The following is a 21,432-nucleotide window of genomic DNA, read 5'->3' on the forward strand; positions in this document are numbered from 1 at the left end:
TAAAAATTTTGAATTCTTTAATATAAAATTCTTTGATGGCAAATTGTATTCCTCCGTAAATGCTATACGCGAATGCAATCAATTGAGAACATGTTAGCTTAATCGATAATTTTTAAAGAGTTGAGAAACCAGTTCAGGATGTCTCTTTTCCATATTCCAAAATTAACGACGACTATGCATGTTTCGAAAATGCACTTTCTTGTCAATCACGAGTAGTTTTTGATCTACCAAATAGAAATAGGGTTACATAGTAGTGGCACGTTATTTGTAATTAAAATATATTAATAATAAATATAAAATGTTTAATGAAGCTGTCAACTTGGCTGACATCTTTCGCGGTGGCTTGCCCTATTGTCTTCTTCTAACTTTGCCGATATTAATAATTTGCTCGCCAGGTCATGCTAGTGAATTTCAAGTTATGTCAATGATAAAATTTGATGTAAATGGCGAATATCTTGGTAAATACGTTTTTAAATAAAAACTACAAATATTTTCATAATTGTGTGCAACATTTTATAGGTTCTCGATCTTCAGCTATATCCCTAGAAGCTAAATCGTTGTATACTTGGAGTACAGGTCGACATTGTGTTCTAGCAAGGTAAGAATTAAAAAATTCTAAAGATTTTTGTTGCTCAGGTGGGACAACAATAACTTTGGTTAACCCATATGTATATTAATCTTTTTATGAACAATGAAATCTAATTAGATCATTCATAAACTATGTTAAGTAATTAAAACAATTAGTTTAATAGCTAGCGCCGGGCTGCTTTTACGAAAGCCCAACTCCATATATGTACATATTTATTTATTTTCATATAGAAGAAAATATAGTGCGCATAAGTATATTTAAAGGATATCTCTGCACAAAGTGAAAAAATTATTTTGTTATTTCTGTTTTGACTGCAATAATAAATTGTTCGCTTACCAGCATATGACAAATTCAGAAGCAAAACAAAACTCTAATTCGCATTTTGACAACGTTTAAATAAGAGCAACATTCTTTCTGTGATAGAAAGCCATCCACATTTTTTTTGGTGCTTCTACTACAGTGAGCTGCTTTAGCTCTCAGTTATTTTAATGAATATATACATTTAAATATATACATATGTATATATGTGTGTTTGTGACTGTACACGCAACAAAGCTCAAAAATTAAGTAGTATAAAATGAAAGGCGTTGCCACGTCAATGAGAATCTGTTGCGTCTTAGCTTGTTATTGGTAAGGGCCTTAGCCCTATCTACAAGAATTTATGCGTTTCTGTGCGTGTTGGTTGCTTGCCGAATCAAATTTTCCAAGATTTGAAGTTTTGTGCACAGAGGATATATCTAACTAAACAAAGTTTTATCATACAGGAACCTACTTTTCGACCGATCGTTCCTAAGGAAGTAATATGATGAAAATGGTTCGCTTAGCAACTGACAGACGGACATGGCAATCTTAGCTCGACTGTTGATGCTGATCCTGTTAAAAAAATGGGTATATGGGTATATTGTATTTGTGCAAAATCCAAAAGTATGTAACAGGCAGAAGGAAGCATCTCCGACCCCATAAAGCATATATATTATTGATCTGATATTATTGGTCTGTTTGTCTGTCCGTATGTATACGAACGCAAGTATCCCAGAACCTATAAGATCTAGAGACTTGATATATTAGATGTAGGTGCTCCTAGTGCCTGCACAGATCGAGTTTGTTTTCGACAATCAATAACTTACTCCGTTTCCAAGCAATCGATATCGATATCCTGTTTTTTGGGCAATTTTGGTAAATAATAAGAGCTAGAGCACTAACCAAACAACATATAGACTAGACATGAGTAGCAGAAGTAGACACAAAATGTATCGGTGACATCTGGTCCAAACTCTACAGGAAAGTGCTGGGCGCACACTCTTCCATATGATTTGTACGATAGAACGGCAACGCTGTTAACTTTTATCTCGCTCGCACTTACTCTCAGCTCTCAATGCTCTCTCTATGTTTAGGGATCGTTTCAATGTGTGTGTGTGTGTATTTGTCCGACCAGCAAAACTGCGCACAAATTCAATTTTTCCCAAATGCTGAGGCATTTCTACCCTTTTGAAGGCACGAGTAATATGAAATAGAGAAAGGGTTTGCCACGTCGATGCGAAACTCTTGCATTTTAGCTCGCTATCGTTGGTAAGGGTACCCAAGCGTTGCCATGTGTGCATTTAGAATATTTTGGACTCGCTATACACGCATACTTGCATATTTTGTGTATGAATAGAAGCATTTATGCGCTTGTGTGCCTGTTGCTTGCCTGCCTGCCTGTCCCCGATGCAAATTTAACAAGATTTTAGGATTTCTGATTTTGCACCTTTACACACAGACACACACATACAAATGTCTGTGAATGGGCTGATCATGGGCGCAAAAGAAAATACATTATTGGCACGCGTCTGACGCGCGCCTTATTTTTTGAGATTTTGATGAATGAATGTTGACCCCTTATTACCTGCAGCAGTTCGTAGGGTCGAATGGGTCAACTTTTGGCAAGCACCTGCATATGGAGGTCAAGTGACTGATCACCAAAATTATGAAAACTATAAATATATAATCGCTCCTATTTTTTTTAATTTGGTATATTTTAAAGATTTTTATTTTTACTCAAATTTTATTAATAATCATAAAAAAGAAGGGCGCGCGTCAGACGCGTGCCAATAATGTATTTTCTTTTGCGCCCATGATCAGCCCATATATGTACTGGTAGCTACAGAAAGAGGCATTTCTGCAAAGTTTAACAACGATAGCTTAAATGGACATGGCTACATCGACTCGGCGATTGATATGGATATATAAAATCGGACATTAAATTAAGACATCAAAATAATCTACAATAAACACCACAAATGACCCTCTGTATGAAAAACAATCGCATACCAAATTTTAATGCGACAACAATCCTACAGAAAAATCATACTACACAGACAAAATACATTACAAATCGTATATATAATACAAAACTAAACTAAAAATCAGACACAGAAAATTGCGTTTATTTGCACTGACACAACCTGTTAATCAGTCAAACAATTTTAATCTCTCCGTGTTAAGCCGATGTGTTAAAAGTTTTACAGGAAAACGCAACATAGAAAATGGAAACAATCCAAGTCATAGGCTATTTCAAACCCAAAGAAGAGTCGTATTTAACTAAATAATTTCTGATAAAATAAATAATGGAATATCGCACAAACAGGCGTGGGAAAAGATAAAAGGTGAAGTTGATATAAATTAATTTAATAATAAAATTAAAAACTATATGACTCCGAAAGTAATTCACAGATATGTCCCATAACCGTACACCGCTTAACGACTGTAAAATTGATTTTACATTTGTTTGTGTTGATTTGTGATGTGCTCAAGTCTATTCTTAAAAAATTTCTTAAAATCATACTTCTCAAAATCTTTCCTTACTAAGCCGAACAATTAGAAACTCCCTTTCATCATCAAACCTTTTTGAAATCTGGAAATCAGCCAAAATAGTTCCTATCCTTAATCTGGTTTATATTTATAAAGTAAAAGTCGATTGTATCTGTTAAAATAAGGCGACAAAATATGACATTTTTCTATATTGGAAGTTTGTAATTTAAAAAGTAGTATTTTTTTAATACTTTTCTTCAGAGGTGTGGATTTTTGGTCGTTACTCGAAAAGCTTAAAATATATTTTTTATAATTAATTAATTTATAATTACAGGGAAATACCTTTTTTTGATACAATTTATGTGCTTCAAAATTCAGAGAAAACTAAATATATATCTATAAATATAAAACTGTTTGTCCTGATTGACTGACTGTACCGTAAGAGCTAGGAAGCAGAAATGCTCACTGTATTTACGTTATGTGATGAAGCTACAGGTTTAGACTGTGTTTCGGAAAACTCTGAGTTCTTACGAAGGAGCAGTTTCAACAGCTATATGTATCCTCCGATACGGGAAGTTTGATCACATTTATAAGTGTTGCATTGAAAAGAAATATTAAGGAATCAGAGAAGCCTGGTTGTAACCAAGTCTGAGTAAAAGCGATAATATCGAAATTGAAAGCAAACAAATCTACATAAATGCTAAACAACTTAGAACTAAGAACCGCAACATTTTAATAGACAAAACAGTAGGGACACCAGCTGCTGAAAATTTAATTCTTGCTGTGGCTTTGTGGAAACTACACCATCACTAGGCAATCCGTTGCATTACCTAATGAAATGCTCTTCAAAATCATTTACCTTTTTTGATGTTGTAGGTGTAGTTTCCGAGCAGGTTCTTATCTGCCAATCCTTCACAAGCTGTTTTTTCACATTAACCAGATATTCTCAGATATTCTCACTCAAGGCAAGGGCTTTCAATTAAGATGTCATATTTGGCATATTTTGCCTACCATATTTGAGATGAGTTTTCTCGAGTTGAAATAAACGTTTTTGACCAGATTAAAATGAATTGCTTTAGTCGCGAAACAGGCGAAAACAGCCATCTAGTGTTGACTGGAGCTTTTATGAGTACGACTGGTTTTTTGTGCGATCCCGGTGCAATATGCTGCATCCTAACTCCCGCCAAACCGACTGATGGGCGTGGTCGTGTTAAAAACAAACTTAGACAATCTACTTAGCAAATAGCTTATAATATATAACAATATAAGAGAAAGAGGAGACTTAATAGAATGCTCTATAATGCTTGTTATAATCATCCCAGATGAACTTAAATAACTTATGCAAGGCATACATAGTTGAAGAAATTTAAAACTATAAGGGTGTATAATTATATGTTGGTCTAGTAGGGATAGAGCAGTTTAGTTGGCTAGTCAGCCCAGGCGAATCGATTTTACCCGTAATTAACTTCCGAATAAAAATTACATCTGAAGTCAATAGGAGTATGATAGGAGCCACAAAGGAGGATCCCTGTTTAAAGCACTTAGGGCAAACAACAAGAAATGTTTCAGTACAGATTTAATTCTGTCTTGGCGAATATAATATTTTGGTGTACTGTAAATACCATATTAATATGGTCTTTGTCTCGTACAGATCGTCAAACTTGTTTTTTTTAAGGCTTATGATTAAGAATGTTGACACACTTAATCGGTAAGCTATCAAGATGTAAGAAACCATTTGAGGAGGGCATCGATAGGAACTCATTACGTTGCATTTTGAACAGTTTAGATAGAAAGGCACCAATGCCGGCTTGTAAAAGATTGTTTGCAAGGCACAACTTTATATACATTAGAGGAAAGGTCATTGAATAGAGTAAATAGTAGCGGTTTACTGTGATTATTTTGAGGCACACCCAAAGTCACCGGAATTCGAATTTTTGGAAATAACCATTTGGGTTCTTTCTTGATATCAAGTTCAGAAGCTAGACTGTGAGCCGAAAGGGCATACTTTGTAAACCAGAAAGAAGTGATTAATGGAATCGAAAGCCCTACTAAAATAAATCTGCATTTTTTTCAAACCACCAAATACTAGGGATTAGATTAGAAGTGGCATATCTACGCTTCACGAACCCATGATACTCTACTAAGCTTTAGGGATAGATAATTTAGAAAACCTCTTTTCGACTTCGAATTTTATTTCCGTTTCTATTTAGAAGAATAATATAACTATTCTTTTCTAATAGCCTGTGTAAATGAAATGGTTATAGATAATACCTAATGTTTTAGAGTAGGTTTACATAGTGCTGGAGAACAGTAACTGAGGTCACATGCGGGAACACCTTCTGGGACCGGTGAGAATACCGGCTTGATTCTGTTGGGGTCGCTGAATAGGAAACTTTCAGTAATAATACAATTTAAGACGCAGTTTGAGCTCTGTAACTGATAAGCGTAAGACTGATTTTTATTATACCTAGAGAAGTTTGAAAAAAGTGTGCAAACGGTAAACCTTGGTCGGCAATACCTTGGTCGAAAATCACTCTCTTATCTGCTAACTTAGCCGGAGATGGCAAAATAGAAGTATTACGATTGGAGTTAACATGGTTGAAGGTTATCCTTATAACATATGAATTTTTGTGTATACAAGTTTGATCAGTCAGCTGCATAACATTATTAATTGGAGTGAATTTCTAATTTCGTAAATTTTTTATGCACCACGACTACACATTTCATAATCTCAGACATACTATTAGACCTCGCTGGGTATTCAAAAGGGGCGCTTATAAAATAGTTGAATGACAACATCAATGTCTGCATAATTGAAATAATTTAGCTTATGTAAATCCTTACAAAAATAACCGGATACAATCAGCTTATTTCGATTCCTTGAAAGGAAGGTACACAGGCAGGTAGATCAATGCCCAAATCCAAAGTTGAATGAAAGGGATCAAAGATCTGTTTGTGTTTCGCACCTGCAGTAAGGACTTTCAATGTAGACCTAACAAAAAAGGTGAATCCTTTGGCGATGACCAATCAGAATCTGGGAGATTAAAGTCACTGTGCTTTAAAATGGCTTAAGTAAATAGACATGTTAAATTGTGAGGGAATACAGAAATATGAAATTAAAAATACCAAATGGCTGGGAAGTAACTAAAGTTGAGGCACCATTGAATGGAGGTGGTAATAAAATCGAAGTCAGAATTTTCTTTTTGACTTTGTATTCTTTAACTATTAAATGTGCCTAAAACTCTTAACAATTGGTTCTAAATGTAACAGGTGGAACATTATTTGAAAGGATTTATTTATTTATTTCCCTCTCATAGGAAAACTTAAACATTCCCGTATAAAGGCTTTTACCTAATCCAATAAGAAATGAGGGACAAGGCTGGAAATAAAAAATATACGTTATGCAACACATGTATGAGAGTGGAAGAGTGTAATCCGAACGACGACCCTTCTGTAAATTTGATTGCTACGTCGCTCTGTAGGGACTACTACGACAGCGGACAACTCGGATAAAAAAGTTCGTACCGCTGTCACATATAGCATTTGCGCAGTTAGAATGCGCTACGTTATCACATCGTCAACAAGGTAGCTTGAATGACTTGCTGTAATTGACTTAAGCAAGCATAGTATGAGTTTTCTATTGAGTAAATGCAACCAAATGTAAAAGAATAATGTTAGAAATTACTAAAAGCGTACTTAACACCAACACGGCTGCATATAAGGGTAGATCAATGCATAGTTTGAAAAAAGGTCTAGGAGTCATCATCAAAAGGTTTTCGCTTTATTTATGAGAAGCGAGTACAACATAAGCATTTACAATCAGCCCGAAAGATCTAATAGTGCTAGCGCACAAAAACAATTCACAAAACACAAAGCTACGAATTGACAAAATTTATATGTGTCAATACACAGGCCAAAAGCATGCACTTGCCATAAAAGTAAAATAAACCTACAGAGGAAACAGATTCAATAAATATTTATTTTCAAATAGATATATTAAACACTGCTGTTTTATTAAATCCAAATGAAAACAGAGCTCACAAAAAACACGTCTATTTGCTTCATAGAGCAAAATGTTTTTTGGTTTTAAAAAAATGGCAACAAAAATCAAAATTCGAGTTCAAAAGCTCGATCGTCAGTCAAGCAGTATTCATACTGATTTTCTACAGAGCCAACCTCAGTACACAACATGCATATGTGAATATGTGAAAGCGATAAGCCACCTCTAGAAAACTAACAATCAGCAAAAGCCACTGCAGTAAATAACTAAACATATACATTTTTTTTATACTCATCAATGCATAATTCACAAATACAAACATAGATGATTCGCCGTTGGCTTCTTCTTGTGTGGGTTATTTTATTAAGAGTGTTTATGCACAATGTGCGCTATTTCTTACACTAGGTCAATGAACTAAACGTCGGTCAGCATTGTACAATTTTTTCACTCAATGTTCCGTGAAAACGAAACGACGCAGAACATCGTCAAATAGCTTTGCTAAAAGCAATTCTTTGACTGATTAAGTTGCTCAGGTCAGCATCAACAAGCCTCGAATTTAGGCATTCGATTGTGTGGCTTTTGGATAACAAAAAGTTACAAGAAATATTTGCGTCCCACTCAACTTCACTTTGGTGTCCTTGCCTACATTCATTAAAAATTGGTAAAACGGGTGTTATGGCTTTGGCAAATGTATGTAACAAGCGGAAGGCGGCCCATAAAGTATATTTTCTTGAATCGCCATGACTGACTAACTGCCCGCATGATGTATGAACGTAATGATCCCAGAATCTAAAAGAATTGCAGACTTAAAATTATGAAGTTAGTTCCTTCTCAAATTTTTGTAATTTGTCCTAGCTGTCGTAAACCTGCTAATACTTAATTCTTTTTTGTTTTTTACCCGATCTTGATAAAATTTACAGCAGTAAAAATTTTGTATATTCTCAAAATGACAACTTAAAAAATGTGGCTTGAATAGGGGGGAAGTTAGTTTCAATTGTTTTATTTATTTAACTTAAAGTTTTGCAAGGTGACAATGGACATAAAATGAAGAATACATGATGTGTATGTATTATTGTAGAAACTACTTGTCAGAATTGGAGACACATTTTTTAAATTCTATTAACAGAATTGCAATTTAATTGAAATATTTTATACCATTTTATACCCTGAACCAATTGAAAATGGGTCAAAAGAGTATTATGTATTAGTGCCAATGAATGTAACAGGCAGAAGGAAGCATCTCCGACCCCATAAAGTATATATATTCTTGATCAGCACCAAAAGCCGAGTCGATCTAGCCATGTTCGTCTGTCTGTCCGTCCGTTTGTCCGTATGTATAACGCAAGGATATCAGAACCTATAAGAGATTGAGACTTGAAATTTTAGTGCCTTCGCAGATCGTTTGTTTTCGATAATTGATAACTTACTCCGTTTGGGTAAATATTTAGCGCTACAGATACCAACTTGATATGTTGCTTTCTAGAATATTTTATATGCAAGTTTTTTTTTAATGAAATTTTAATGCAATTAAGTTTTTTGAGAGTACACAAATATTCTATGGTACAATAAGATATACTGTAGAAAATTTAATTAAGATCGGCTTAGAAACACGTATTTGCCGCAGCTAGCGCAAATTCCAAGAACTCCTGTATACATGTACACTTTCATGCGTGTTTGCTTCGAATTCTAAACACAGTATTGGAATTGCAACTGTATTGTATTGTTATTGTATTGTTCTCTGTGCTGTTATATTAATTCGTTTTTTTCCTCCGCATGACTTTATGATTGGTGTGCCTGTTGAGTAGAGTCGGTGGCACGTAGTGCAGTTTTTTACGGGTCCTCTTCAATTGAGAAATTTTGTTTTTTATTACTGCTTTTAAGTAAAAAAGATCGTCGCGCGAGCTGCATTTGATGTTGGTAGAAGAGGGTTTAGAGTATCCCCTAGTCGTCCGTCCGCATGTATGAATGCAAGGATCTGAGAGCCTATAAGAGGCTAGAGACTGAAAATAAAGTGTATAGTGCCCGCGCAGTACATGTTTGTTAATCGATAACCTCTCCCTTTCCAAGCAATGGTACCAATTTTTTTTTTTCGCCAAACTGTGTTCATAGCTTCTATAATAGTTTAGATATATAAGTTTGTTTGTGGAAATGTGAATAAGAAGATTAGTATTTTTGTCCAAATAAATTTTTTCGTGAATTGTGAATTTACATAAAATATGCCATCCGCATGCCAATTAAAAAAAAAAAACAAATAATTGCACTCAATCAAGCAATACCGAAGTTGTTTAAGAAGTAATTTCCACTTTGTGTGAGTTTGAACAAAGGAAACGGCAGTGTTTATACCCCGAACCCATTAAAAATGGGTATAAGGGTATATTGTATTTGTGCAAAATCCAAATGTCTGTAATAGGCAGAAGAAAGCATCTCCGACCCCATAAAGTATATATATTCTTGATCACCACCAATAGCCGAGTCGATCTAGCCATGTCCGTCTGTCTGTCCGTTCGTATGTATGAACGCAAGGATCTCAGAACCTATTAGAGCTAGAAACTTAAAATTTTAGATGTAGATGCTCCAAGTTCCCGCGCAGATCGAGTTTGTTTCCGATAATCGATAACTTACTCCGTTTCCAAGCAATCGATAAAAACCGATATCGATATCCTGTTTTTTGGGCAATTTTTGTAATTAATAAGAACTAGAGTCACCGAACTTGACATATAGCTTCTTGACATATAGCTTCTAAAATAGAATATATATATGCATTTGATGTTGGAAGAAGAGGGTTCAGGGTATCCCCTAGTCGGGAGCTCCCGACTAGAAACTCTTACTTGTTTTACATATATGTATGCTCGGGCCCTTTCTGTATAATAATTTTGTTGTTTATTTATAAAAAGAAACTTAAATAAAATAGCTTTTTATTGTTAAATCACTTAGAGAAAAAGAGATTTAAATATTAAATATTAGCTTTCAAGCGTTGTTGGGTTTTAAACCAACTATTTGTAAACGAAATTAAATGTAAAATCTATATTTATTATAATTAATATATTTTAGGTTACTCGATATTTCCATAAACGATTTAAACAAAATCCGGCAGAAGGCTGGGGGTCTTATTATTATGTTGCCACAAGATGTCCAATCTTTGAGCAATGAACTGAAGGATCAAGTTTTAATGATGGAACAGCATATGCTTACACAATCCATTCCCATTCCAGTACATTTTGCACCTTTCAACAGAGAGTTAGACCTTATTATAAATGATATCACATCAACAGCTATTGATAATGAGATCAGAAACAAAACTGCCCTTGTACAACTGCTATTATCAGTCAATGCAAATGGCTACCATGTTACTGTAGATGGTCAAAATAATTTGGCAAATAAAAACAGTAAATTGCCAGTTATTCAAGGCGAATCTTTCCCAAATCAGTTTGTTCTGCAACACATTGACAGTACTGGAGAAGGAAATGGCTTACCGCTTATTTTAATAACAGCAAATTTAAAAACCTTTGGAGTAATTAATGTAAGTATCATAACATGAAATTATATCTTTTAAAAATAAATTTGTTGTAGAGGGGGGATATTTTATATATTTACCTTAAGCAAATTATAAAATGGAAAAGTCGCCAAACACAAGATTAAATATTAAACTTAAGTCTAAAGTGTTTTATAATGTAAAAGGCCATAATGTTACGAAGATCGTTGCAACCGGGATTGTTGCAATATTTTTAATGGTTAATTCAGGGACGTCGTCTGTACAAATCATTCAAAGTATAGGTAAATAAAATGGTTTACCTTTTTGGATTTGGATAGTTACAAATGTCCACTGGTCTATTCTCTTTGCTGTTGTCTATGTTCTGGCCTTTCTCGACATTGCGGGTCTTGACTAATTATTCTTTTTAGATAATAATTTCTGTAAGTATAAGCGTCCCACTCCATTCTGCGTTCAAAGGAATTAACCTTTTTGGGAGGGGGCTCCTTTTGTTCGAACTTGGATTGAACATGCACTCTTGTCCCAGGCTTCACGCCTTTGGAGTGAAGTAGCTTTCCAGTAACCCTATGATCGTTCCACATCGGGATATTGACCTTGTTGTGTAATGACTTCCCACAGTGATCGCCATCCTTGGGTAGCTCAGAGGTCTATACGTAAACTAGAAGATCTTTGTTAAGAGCGTCAGATTCCTGAGGCTGACTGAAGATTAAAAAGGACTTGAAGTTACTTGTTGACTAACAGCCTTGTATTTTTAAATCTATTAGCAAATCACTCCAGATGCAAGATAACTATTTGTGGGAGGGGACTTGGCCATATTGCCTTCAATTTGAGCGGACTTCAAGCGTGTAGAGCGACTATACAATACTCGGAGATGTGATTTTTGCTTCGAACTGAGTCAGTTTGACAGTCGCGGCTATAAATATACTGACGTTGCTTAAATTACTTAATTTTCTTTGGAAGGATAGGAAAACTTCTTTAAATTAGGTGAAAACGAAATTAATAATGGAACGAAGAAAACATACCAAAAAAGTTCCTAGAAATGATTTTAAAATTAAAGAATTAGTTATTATTTGTAATAAATAAATAATATAATCAAGAAAGTACAATACAAATATGTATTCATTTGAATTGGACACTTGGACACGACCTAAGAAAGAATTTTGAAACTGGCTTATGTTTGAGGGGCGGAAGAATCTTTACAGAAGAATCTTTACAGGTAACTGTGAATGTTGTGTAATAAAGATATTGAAAAAAAACGACTGCAGACTCATTATATCAGGTGTGGGCGAAATCGTTCGTAAAAGCAAATCAGAGCTAAGCACTGTAATGAAAGCTTTGACGGCAAATCCACCAATTACATGCGATCGTAAATTAAATTGTTAGTTTGACATCTTGATCGATGAAGAGGCTTCAAACCAACTAGTATAGAACCTCAAGATCAGATTATAAGACAAGCGTCAGATTGGGAAGTTAGTTAGTTAGTAAATTCTGGGAGGAAAGATGGCAACCGGTTAGTGCAGTTCCAAACTTGATCGAAGCAATTGCAGACCAATTTTGTTTGGTAAAACTTGTAGCTGCTAGAAAATGGAGATCGCCGAAGCTCTCACTGAGCCAGTACAAAAAGATGCTTTGAACATCAAAATTGTTGAAGCTTTGGTGCGTTCTGTGTTGTATTGTAAGCACGTAATTTCGAGGAAACTATACTTTACAAAGTAAAGTCGATTTGTTTATACCAAACATATGCTAACCGTTTCTGCAATAATACGTGAACAATACTGGAATATTAATTGAAAGGACATTAAAGAGAAGTTAAATAATACCTTTAGACAAGATAGCAAAAGGAGAAAGCACTCTTCAGTATTTCGTTGCGATGTGCACCGTTGCTATGCAAGCTGAGTTGGTCATGAATGACGTCTTTCAGTTCATTGTCTACTGTAAGACAGGACAGGGGCTGCTGCATCTATGAGGAATTGAACATGGTTGAATGAATTGCGTGGACAGCTCCTCATTTATGACCAGTTTCTTAACGTGCCACTAGTAGCTGTTGCTCGCGATGAATGTGGTGAAAACCCAGCCCGAGAATATCTTTGGGGTAACAAGGATAACAACATTGGATATCTAAACATCCCAGAGGAATCCTGAGGAAACCTTCCTTATTTTATTGATACCGCTGGTCCAGTAAGTTTCTTTAATAAATCATTTGTTACAAAATCTTAGGTATTAAGACCATGCTTTGAAAAATACAGTGCCGCTTAACTGAATAGGTCTGACTTCTTTTTTAGACTTAGAACATAATGTCTTCATTACGAGCACTCGGACTTAAACCAAATAAATTTTGTTAAGTAAAACTATCAAATATTTATAAAATACGTTTTTTTTTTTTTTGTTTTGTTTGGTTTCATATTTTTATTATTAGATTTTCAAAAACATAGCTGAAAATCTACATAATTTTTGGCTCAAGTGAATAGGTTTGACTAACAAAACTATAAAAAAAATTATTCACACCAATATTTCATGGTACTTGGTAACTTAAATAATAAAAGACACTATTTCTGCATTATTTAATATTTGGTATGACCACACTTATTCTTAATTATTTCAAACATTCGAGTTGATATGGAATCGTAATACATTTCAATTTCACTCAGTGACCAGGCTTTTTTAATCGCATCAACCAGGGTCGCCGAGTCCTGAAATTGTCTTCCCCCTTCATACACTCTCCTGGATAAAAGTCCCCAAATGTTCTCGATGATATTTGTGTCTGGGAAGTATGGCGGCCACTCGAGCAAGTTGACATTCTGATCCTTAATCCTTAATAGGTCCAAAAATTTCGGAAAACTGGGGAAAAGCCTTTTGGAGCAGTCTTGTAGACATTTGCATTCATCTTTGAGGAAACAAACTGCAGCCCGCAAGTTGCATAAAACGATATGGCTCCCCAAACCATACGCCTCCTGTACAGGATTGATGACGACTCAAAAAGCATTCCTCTTTTCGCATATCGTGAAAATAATAGTTGTAGCCATCCGGTCCGTCGAGATTGAACTTGTTTTCGTCGGAGAAGACCACAGCCTTCCACTCCTTGCTGCATGTCATGTGATCCCGCGCAAATCGCAGTCGCGCTTCCTTCCGTGCATAATTGAGAGGAGGTTTTTTTTTTATTTTTAATCTCTTTACTCCAAATAACTCGTTTTACCGTTGCCAAACTAGCATTTACACCGCATATATCCCAGTTTTTACTGGCAGAGAGGTGGGAATTCGAAGCAGTTCGACGGATTAGTTGCCTCTCTGATGCCGTTGTAGCAGATTTTTTTCCTCCTCTCATTTTTTTCCCGTAATCGGTTTCATTACGAAGAAATTTACTTAGCACGTTTTGGCTTCGACCAATCTTCTTTGCTATATCATTATTTTTTAGGCCATATTTATATATAGCCTTTAATTTTACCTTTTTCAAAATCGGTTAAAGATTTTCCCCGACCCATATTAAAAACAAGTAAGAGATTCTAGTCGGGAGCTCCCGACTAGGGAATACCCTAAACCCTCTTCTTCCAACATCAAATGCATATATATATTTTATTTTAGAAGCTATATGTCAAGTTTGGTGACTAGCTATTATAATTTACCAAAATTGCCCAAAAAACAGGATATCGATATCGATTTTTATCGATTGCTTGGAAACGGAGTAAGTTATCGATTATCGGAAACAAATTTGATCTGCGCGGGAACTAGGAGCATCTACATCTAATTCAATTCTAGTTTCAAGTTTCTAGCTTTTATAGGTTCTGAGATCCTTGCGTTCATACATACGGACGGATGGACAGACAGACGGACATGGCTAGATCGACTCGGCTATTGATGCTGATCAAGAATAGATACACTTTATGGGGTCGGAGATGCTTCCTTCTGCCTGTTACATACATTTGGGTTTTGCACAAATACAACATACCCTTATACACATTGTTAATGGGTTCAGGGTATAAAAAAATGGTTGCAATTACTTTAAATTTAAGTAAACCAAAGAAATTATATGTTTTCAATCACGCAGTCGATCAAAAAGTGAAGTCAAAGTTGTCAAACCTAATCAGATGAGCAAAAATAGACCACACATTTAGCTAATTTCACGATGAAAGAAATATTCTGATTTACCGTTGCATAGAACCCGTTACATATTTTTTGTCATATTATGAGTAAACAAATGAATGTTCAAAACAAAAAAGAAAGAAGGAAAAATGCCATAGGAACAAAGAGAGAAGAAAAAATAGAAAAAATATTTTTCAAACCTATTCAGTTGAGCGGCACTGCATTATGGATTAGGATGATCGGTTATCCCTATTAAAGGTCGGATTAATTTGTCAAAAATATATATTTTATTTTGTTTTATGTAGTAAGATCAACGGCTGGCATCAGAAAATGCTAAAAAACCTCTTTATTTAAATATAAATATAAATTCAAGTCTTTGTTTTTTTTTTTTTAATATTAATTTAAGTCATTGTAATTTAATCTATGAGGAAATAATAATACTAATCTAATAATAATATATTTATATAAATTTAAAGAAGTTATAGCTGCTTTGGCTGCGTTACTAGGCAGGGTGAGGTGGCTCTTCGAAGTAGATGGAACAATAGCCAAAAGCACATTAAAGGTGAACCTAGAACGACAGAAGCTTTATTTTTTACGTCTGGCTTAGAAAAATGGCCCACAACTACAAATTCTTAACAGCCAGTCAAACGGTTTTTGGGAAGATCAGGCATAATCTGCTTAAATAATCGCGACTTAGCACGATACATTTTCTAATCACCTTAGATGCAGCCACCTTTTGCGATTTTTTATGCTTTTGTAATTATCCAAAACCCTAATTTAGCACAAAATCACAAAGTTACTGTTCGACTTATACATCAATCAGCTAGTTATTTAGCACATGGTACAGAACAATCTCCATGACAGGTACGAACTTTTGCCCATTGGACTGGGGAGATGTTCGAAATGTTCGTCTCCAGTCGCTCTCTCATTTTGTTACGATCGTCAGGGCACTCCCCAAACTCTTGGCAGTAGAGCTTACGTCGTGCAGTCCTTCCTGATCTCTACATAGAAGTAACCCAAGTGCAAGTGACAGTTTCGTCCCTTGGGGTGTTACTAGTTGTCCGACGTTGCAGGGTTCTTGTCTGTGTTTTTGGGTCTGTTTGATTCTCCCTTGGTGTGCCGTATGTGGGTCCAGAAGCCCCCTTTTTACTGAATCTATGGATCTGCCGGGTGCAACAAGCAACACGGTCGGTAAAATCTTTTCGAAGTGCCTTCAATGTTACCAGTTTATTATTTTTTTTAATTGGTGTTTGACATCTGTTTATCACACATTCATACCAGGCCTGCCTCTAGCATCTGTTCCCTAAATGGGTTGCCGTTCGATCCTACATATTTAAACATTATTTGTCCTGTTCGAGTTGAAAAAAAAATGGTGTCCGTCGTGCAAGATGACGTATACTGAGACAGAAAGAAACCTAAATTCCATGAACTACTTGATCATTGGTAAATTAAGAAAAGAAAAATATTATGTTTAAGTTACGGTAAGACACGACTGTTTACCTGAAATTAGAAAAATTAATTTGGAAAAACCCGTTAAAATGTTAAAAATGGTAAGCCCATTTGTCCTGCGTTTGTCACAGGCATTGCGCAGCAATTGAACTAGAGAAATTCGTAATTTCTAGTGGCTGCACAATACAAGTTTGTTTTCGATAATCGATACTTTCCTGTGGTCAAGCAATAGATAAAGATCGATATCGAAATTCTGTTTTTTTATCAAATCTCTTAGGTTTTAGATGTTAGTAATACCAAACTGGACGTGTAGCTTCTAGACTAGTATACACCTCAAGTATTTCTTTATACCTATTGTCACGCTCCTTCTCGGTTCCTTCCCGTAGCTATATATAAACCAAATTAATCAATAAACCAAATTGATAATATTCCGTCGCACAATAAGATCTACTCCCAATCGTTTACTAGTGATCGGTTAAGAAACAAAAGATATAAAAGAAAACATTTCAAATTAACACGTGTTTGCGTTTGTTTTTTTTTTCAATTGAAAATCAATTGTTTGCATTGTTTAGTAGGTTAGGGGTTCAAGACCAGTTGAGGAAACTTTCTTTATTTTAATTATTTTGTATTATTCCTAAAGCAAACGAGGTGGTTGCGAGAGCTGCATTTGGTGTTGGGTTAAAGAGGATTTTTACTTGTTTTGACACGATGTTGAATATTTTGGGTACTTTTGTTTATCTCATGATCCTAAAGTTGTGGGAGTGCAATTTGCGATTAGGCAAAATTTATTTTGCTATGTCCTTAACCTATTAAAATATGGACAAGTTTTCTTTATTTGTGCTACAGAATGATGGAATGCTGACTATTCGTTAAGAAGATATTAAAATATTATATTACATTTGAATTAAAATTAATTTATTTGGGATGAGGTCATTTTTATACCCTGAATGGGTATAGGGGTATATTGTATTTGTGCAAACCCAAATGTATGTAACAGGGAGAAGGAAGCATCTCCGACTCCATAAAGTATATATATATTCTTGATCAGCACCAAGTCGATCTAGCCATGTCCGTCTGTCTGTCTGTCCGTATGTATAAACTGAACGCAAGGATCTCAGAACCTATAAGAGCTAGAGACTTGAAATTTTAGATGTAGGTGCTCCAAGGTGCGCCTGAGCAGATAGTTTGTTTCCGATAATCGATAACTTACTCTGTTTCCAAGCAATCGATACAAATCGATACCGATATCCTGTTTTTTTGGGCATTTTTGGAAAATAATAAGAGCTAGAGTCACCAACCTTGACATATAGCTTAAATAGAATATATATATGCATTTGATGTTGGAATAAGATGGTTCAGGGTATCCCCTAGTCGGGAGCTCCCGACTAGAGCCTCTTTCTTTTATTCATTCTCAATACGATATACTTGTTTCAGAATAAATATATTAAGCAATTAATTAAGAAATTCACAAACACGGAAACCTAAGTTGTTGGCTCTGTCTTAAATTATTTTTTATAAATACCATATTATAATCAATAAAATCATGTTATTATTATATTTTTTTTTTCAGGATTATCCCTTAAATGCTGATTCCGCGGTGTTAATGGCACTTATAGAAATGTTTAGCAAGCTACATACCACTATGGGTACGATACCAAAATACCGCTTGGGATTCTTGCTTTCAGATTCTGGATTGTTACTCAATTTTCAGGGATCGAAAAAATGGCTAGAAATGGATGACAATATAGCTTTACAGGTAATTATTGTTTATTATGTGTCATAAACAACATTAAGCGAATCTATTCGCCCTCTTGCAAGGGTATCCTTGCAGAGGGTATTATAATTTTTTTTGAAATATGTAACGCATAGAAGGAGACATCTCCGACCCGACAAAGTATATATATTCTTCAACAGCCGAGTCGATATAGCCATGCCTGTCTGTCTGTTTCTATGCGAACTAGTCTTACAATTTCATAGCTATTTTAATAAACCTTTGCAGAAGTCCCTCTTTCTGTTGCACTCAGTACATATGCCAAAACCAGCTAGATCGGGCTAGTATATCAAATAGATGCCATAGGAACTCCTCCTCACATATATTTGCAAAATCCTATTAAGATCGGAAAACTGTATCGTAAAGCTGCTTGATATCGGTCGAAAGTTAAGTTGAATGAATAAACATTTTGTTTTTAAAGATATCTTGACCAAAATCGGCATTTATTAGTTTTACTATGCTCTCCATGTAAATGTGAAATCCTATTAAGATTGGTACATTATATCATATAGCTGCCATAGGGACGATCGGTCGAAAATTAAGTCGTTGTATGCGAAATTTTTTTGTCATTCATGATATTTTGATTAAACACGGCACGTGCCGAAGATAGCCAATTTTCTCGTTTGTGTATAACATTAAAAACTAGTAATGTCGGTTTTCATACAAAAGTTTAATTTCCGAATATTATTTTCTATATTCCATATGTATTCCCTCCGAAAATGGGTTATGGAGAGTTGGCAGAAAATCTATGCTGAAGTTTATTTAGCTTTTTGACCTAATAATAAAAAAATTAAAATGACAAATTTAATTACTTTGTTTTGAATTTAATCTGCTTAAACGTATCGTATCGTATGATTAGCATAGGCGAAAGCTATGGCTACAAGGCAGAACCGTAAACTTCTTTAAAATATTTTAAAAAGGATGCTTTAAAAAAATTATTTTTATTTAGGGACCCAATTTTTTAAGAAAAAGCATTAAACCAGATCGATCTAAGCATATCACTGTTGATGCTGATCCGGTTTATATCTACATTACGGCGTCCTTAATACTTAATACTCCTTCTGCCTGTTACATACATTTCCACAATACCATTATACTCGTTTTACTGATTTTCTATGGGCTTAGGATATTAAAACATGATTATTTAAAATTATGGGCATAAACTTATAAACTTCGAGCTTCTGTAATACAGATTCCGTTTTACACACAACGAACAATCCTTATATGCATTGAAGTACTAAATAAATATTTAAATCATAATGTGAAAATAAATAAATATCATTAAATTTTTCATTTACCTTTTTCAGAATGTTGAGTTTGTTTTATGTCTGGATACTATAACTCAAAGCTTAATAAACAATCAACCGAATGTGTTATACATGCATGTTTCAAAACCGCCAAAAGAAAAAACTTCTATAAGCAATTACTTTAAGCTTCTTAAGTCAGTCGCTGGTCATTACTCTGACAACCTAACCGTTGAGGGAGTTCATAAAAAAATAAACCTGGCCGATTCGAAATTATCATGGGAGCATGAGCGTTTCTGTATGAAGCGATATCCAGCGTTTACATTATCTTCGGCGAAATCACCAGGAAGTCCATTTCGAACGACAATGTTTAAAAACAATGAATCGTATATAGTGGAGAAACTAATTACTTCCGTGAAGATCCTTGCCGAGTCGCTTGCTTGCTATATGTATAAAATAGATCCATTCTCTGATATTTTTAAGGGACATGCTGTAAGTTTAATTAAATGTTATCTGTTTATATGATTCTGATTGAATTCGGCTTAATTACAGGTAATTACTGAAGATAATATTCGACCATACCTTGGATTAAAATCGATTTTGCAAAATAACGACATCAGGGATGGGTTTGAAAAGTACCTAAAAAATGTTAAAATATTTTATGACAAGCCAGATGAACGTGAGCCTGACTTCATGTTTTATAACAGCATTGATGCAAAACTTAGTATTTATCGCGTTAAGCCAGCTATATTTGATCTTTTTCTAACTATTGCTATATCAAGTTACCTCTCGGCTGTGTATTTTGTAATTCAGTTTTTCCCCAGATTTTATGTCCTAATATCGACAAGTACAAACAGTTTTATTGGACGTTCTATTAGAACATCACCGACCGCCTTAAAACGAAAATAAATTACCAATGGACCAGTAAAAATTATATTATGTGAATAAGTAAATTAATTATGTATAAATTTAATGGAAACTAGAAAAAATATATACGGATTAATAAGGTGTTCTTAAACATATCGATCATTAAATTCAGTTAAGATTTACTAAATATATTGCCATTATTTAGTATTCCTAATGAACCAGAAAGGTTACAACCTTAACGCGCCTTGGCTGTTGCATAGTGTTATTACAACTACAGTTTATGCGGAGTTGGAAGTGATCTAAATGATCTGCTTTTAGAATAGCCAAACCCATTGACTGTGTGAGTAATGAGCGCAATGATCGTGTCATTGAGTGGAAAATGGTGAAATGAGGAGAAATACAGGAAATACAGAATATGCTTGCAATTTCTCAAGATCCTCTACGGTTCTTATTAGAATATGTTCCATCTACATGGTTTTGGAACGTGAAAGTTCGTATCATTATCCATATCAGATCCATCTATTATGCCCATGGGTTACTTAACATCTTTTGAGGGTCCTATCCAAACAGGCTTAGATGGAAAGCAATGTTTTTGCGCACGATAGTCTTGTCTTGGAATGGGTCGCACTGAACAGTGCCGATGCCGGCAACGGTCTGAAGTGGCTTGGTTTGAGTCAAACACAAGGTAGGTGCAGGGATATATGCACTTCAGGCCCATTGCCTTACAATCAGCCATAACTAATCCGATGCTATACAACCTACAGAGTATTTTGTAGCCATGCCAAATATTTAGCAAAGGTAAACTGATCATAAGAGAACTGATTAAACTAAACTGATCCAATGAGTAAATCATTCCGCTGAGAAAGGTCTTAATCAGTGCGTACTATGTGCTGTTTATTGTTTAAGTTTACTCTAAATTTTATAAAAGTGCAGCCTTAAATGTAGCAACGATTCCTCAAACTAGCCAGTTAAGTCATCAGAAATTTAGTTAAAATAAATTTGCGAGATGATGTCTGTTCATGATCTGGATTGTGACGAATCATTGCCAAGCCAATTTCTACAAAGATGGCGAGCATTCCTCGAGAGTTATGCAACACTCAATAAGATACGCATACCCGGATGGGTTCAATCTTCCCCTAAGGCAAAGCTGCCAAA

General features: G+C 34.9%; 1 protein-coding gene across 1 annotated transcript; it reads left to right on the top strand.

Annotated features, from left to right (window-relative positions):
• The first annotated feature begins 217 nt into the window (after positions 1-217).
• LOC6636644 (BOS complex subunit ncln) lies at positions 218-20,428 on the top strand. The gene is made up of 6 exons (XM_002060057.4): positions 218-458; positions 520-598; positions 10,431-10,899; positions 17,966-18,151; positions 19,474-19,902; positions 19,963-20,428. The coding sequence occupies exons 1-6, from the start codon at positions 299-301 to the stop codon at positions 20,317-20,319; spliced, it is 1,680 nt and encodes a 559-aa protein (XP_002060093.1). The 5' UTR covers positions 218-298; the 3' UTR covers positions 20,320-20,428.
• The last annotated feature ends 1,004 nt before the right edge of the window (positions 20,429-21,432 follow it).

Source organism: Drosophila virilis, unplaced genomic scaffold (genome assembly GCF_030788295.1).
Source record: "Drosophila virilis strain 15010-1051.87 unplaced genomic scaffold, Dvir_AGI_RSII-ME tig00001590, whole genome shotgun sequence".
Taxonomy (NCBI): Eukaryota; Metazoa; Arthropoda; class Insecta; order Diptera; family Drosophilidae; genus Drosophila; species Drosophila virilis.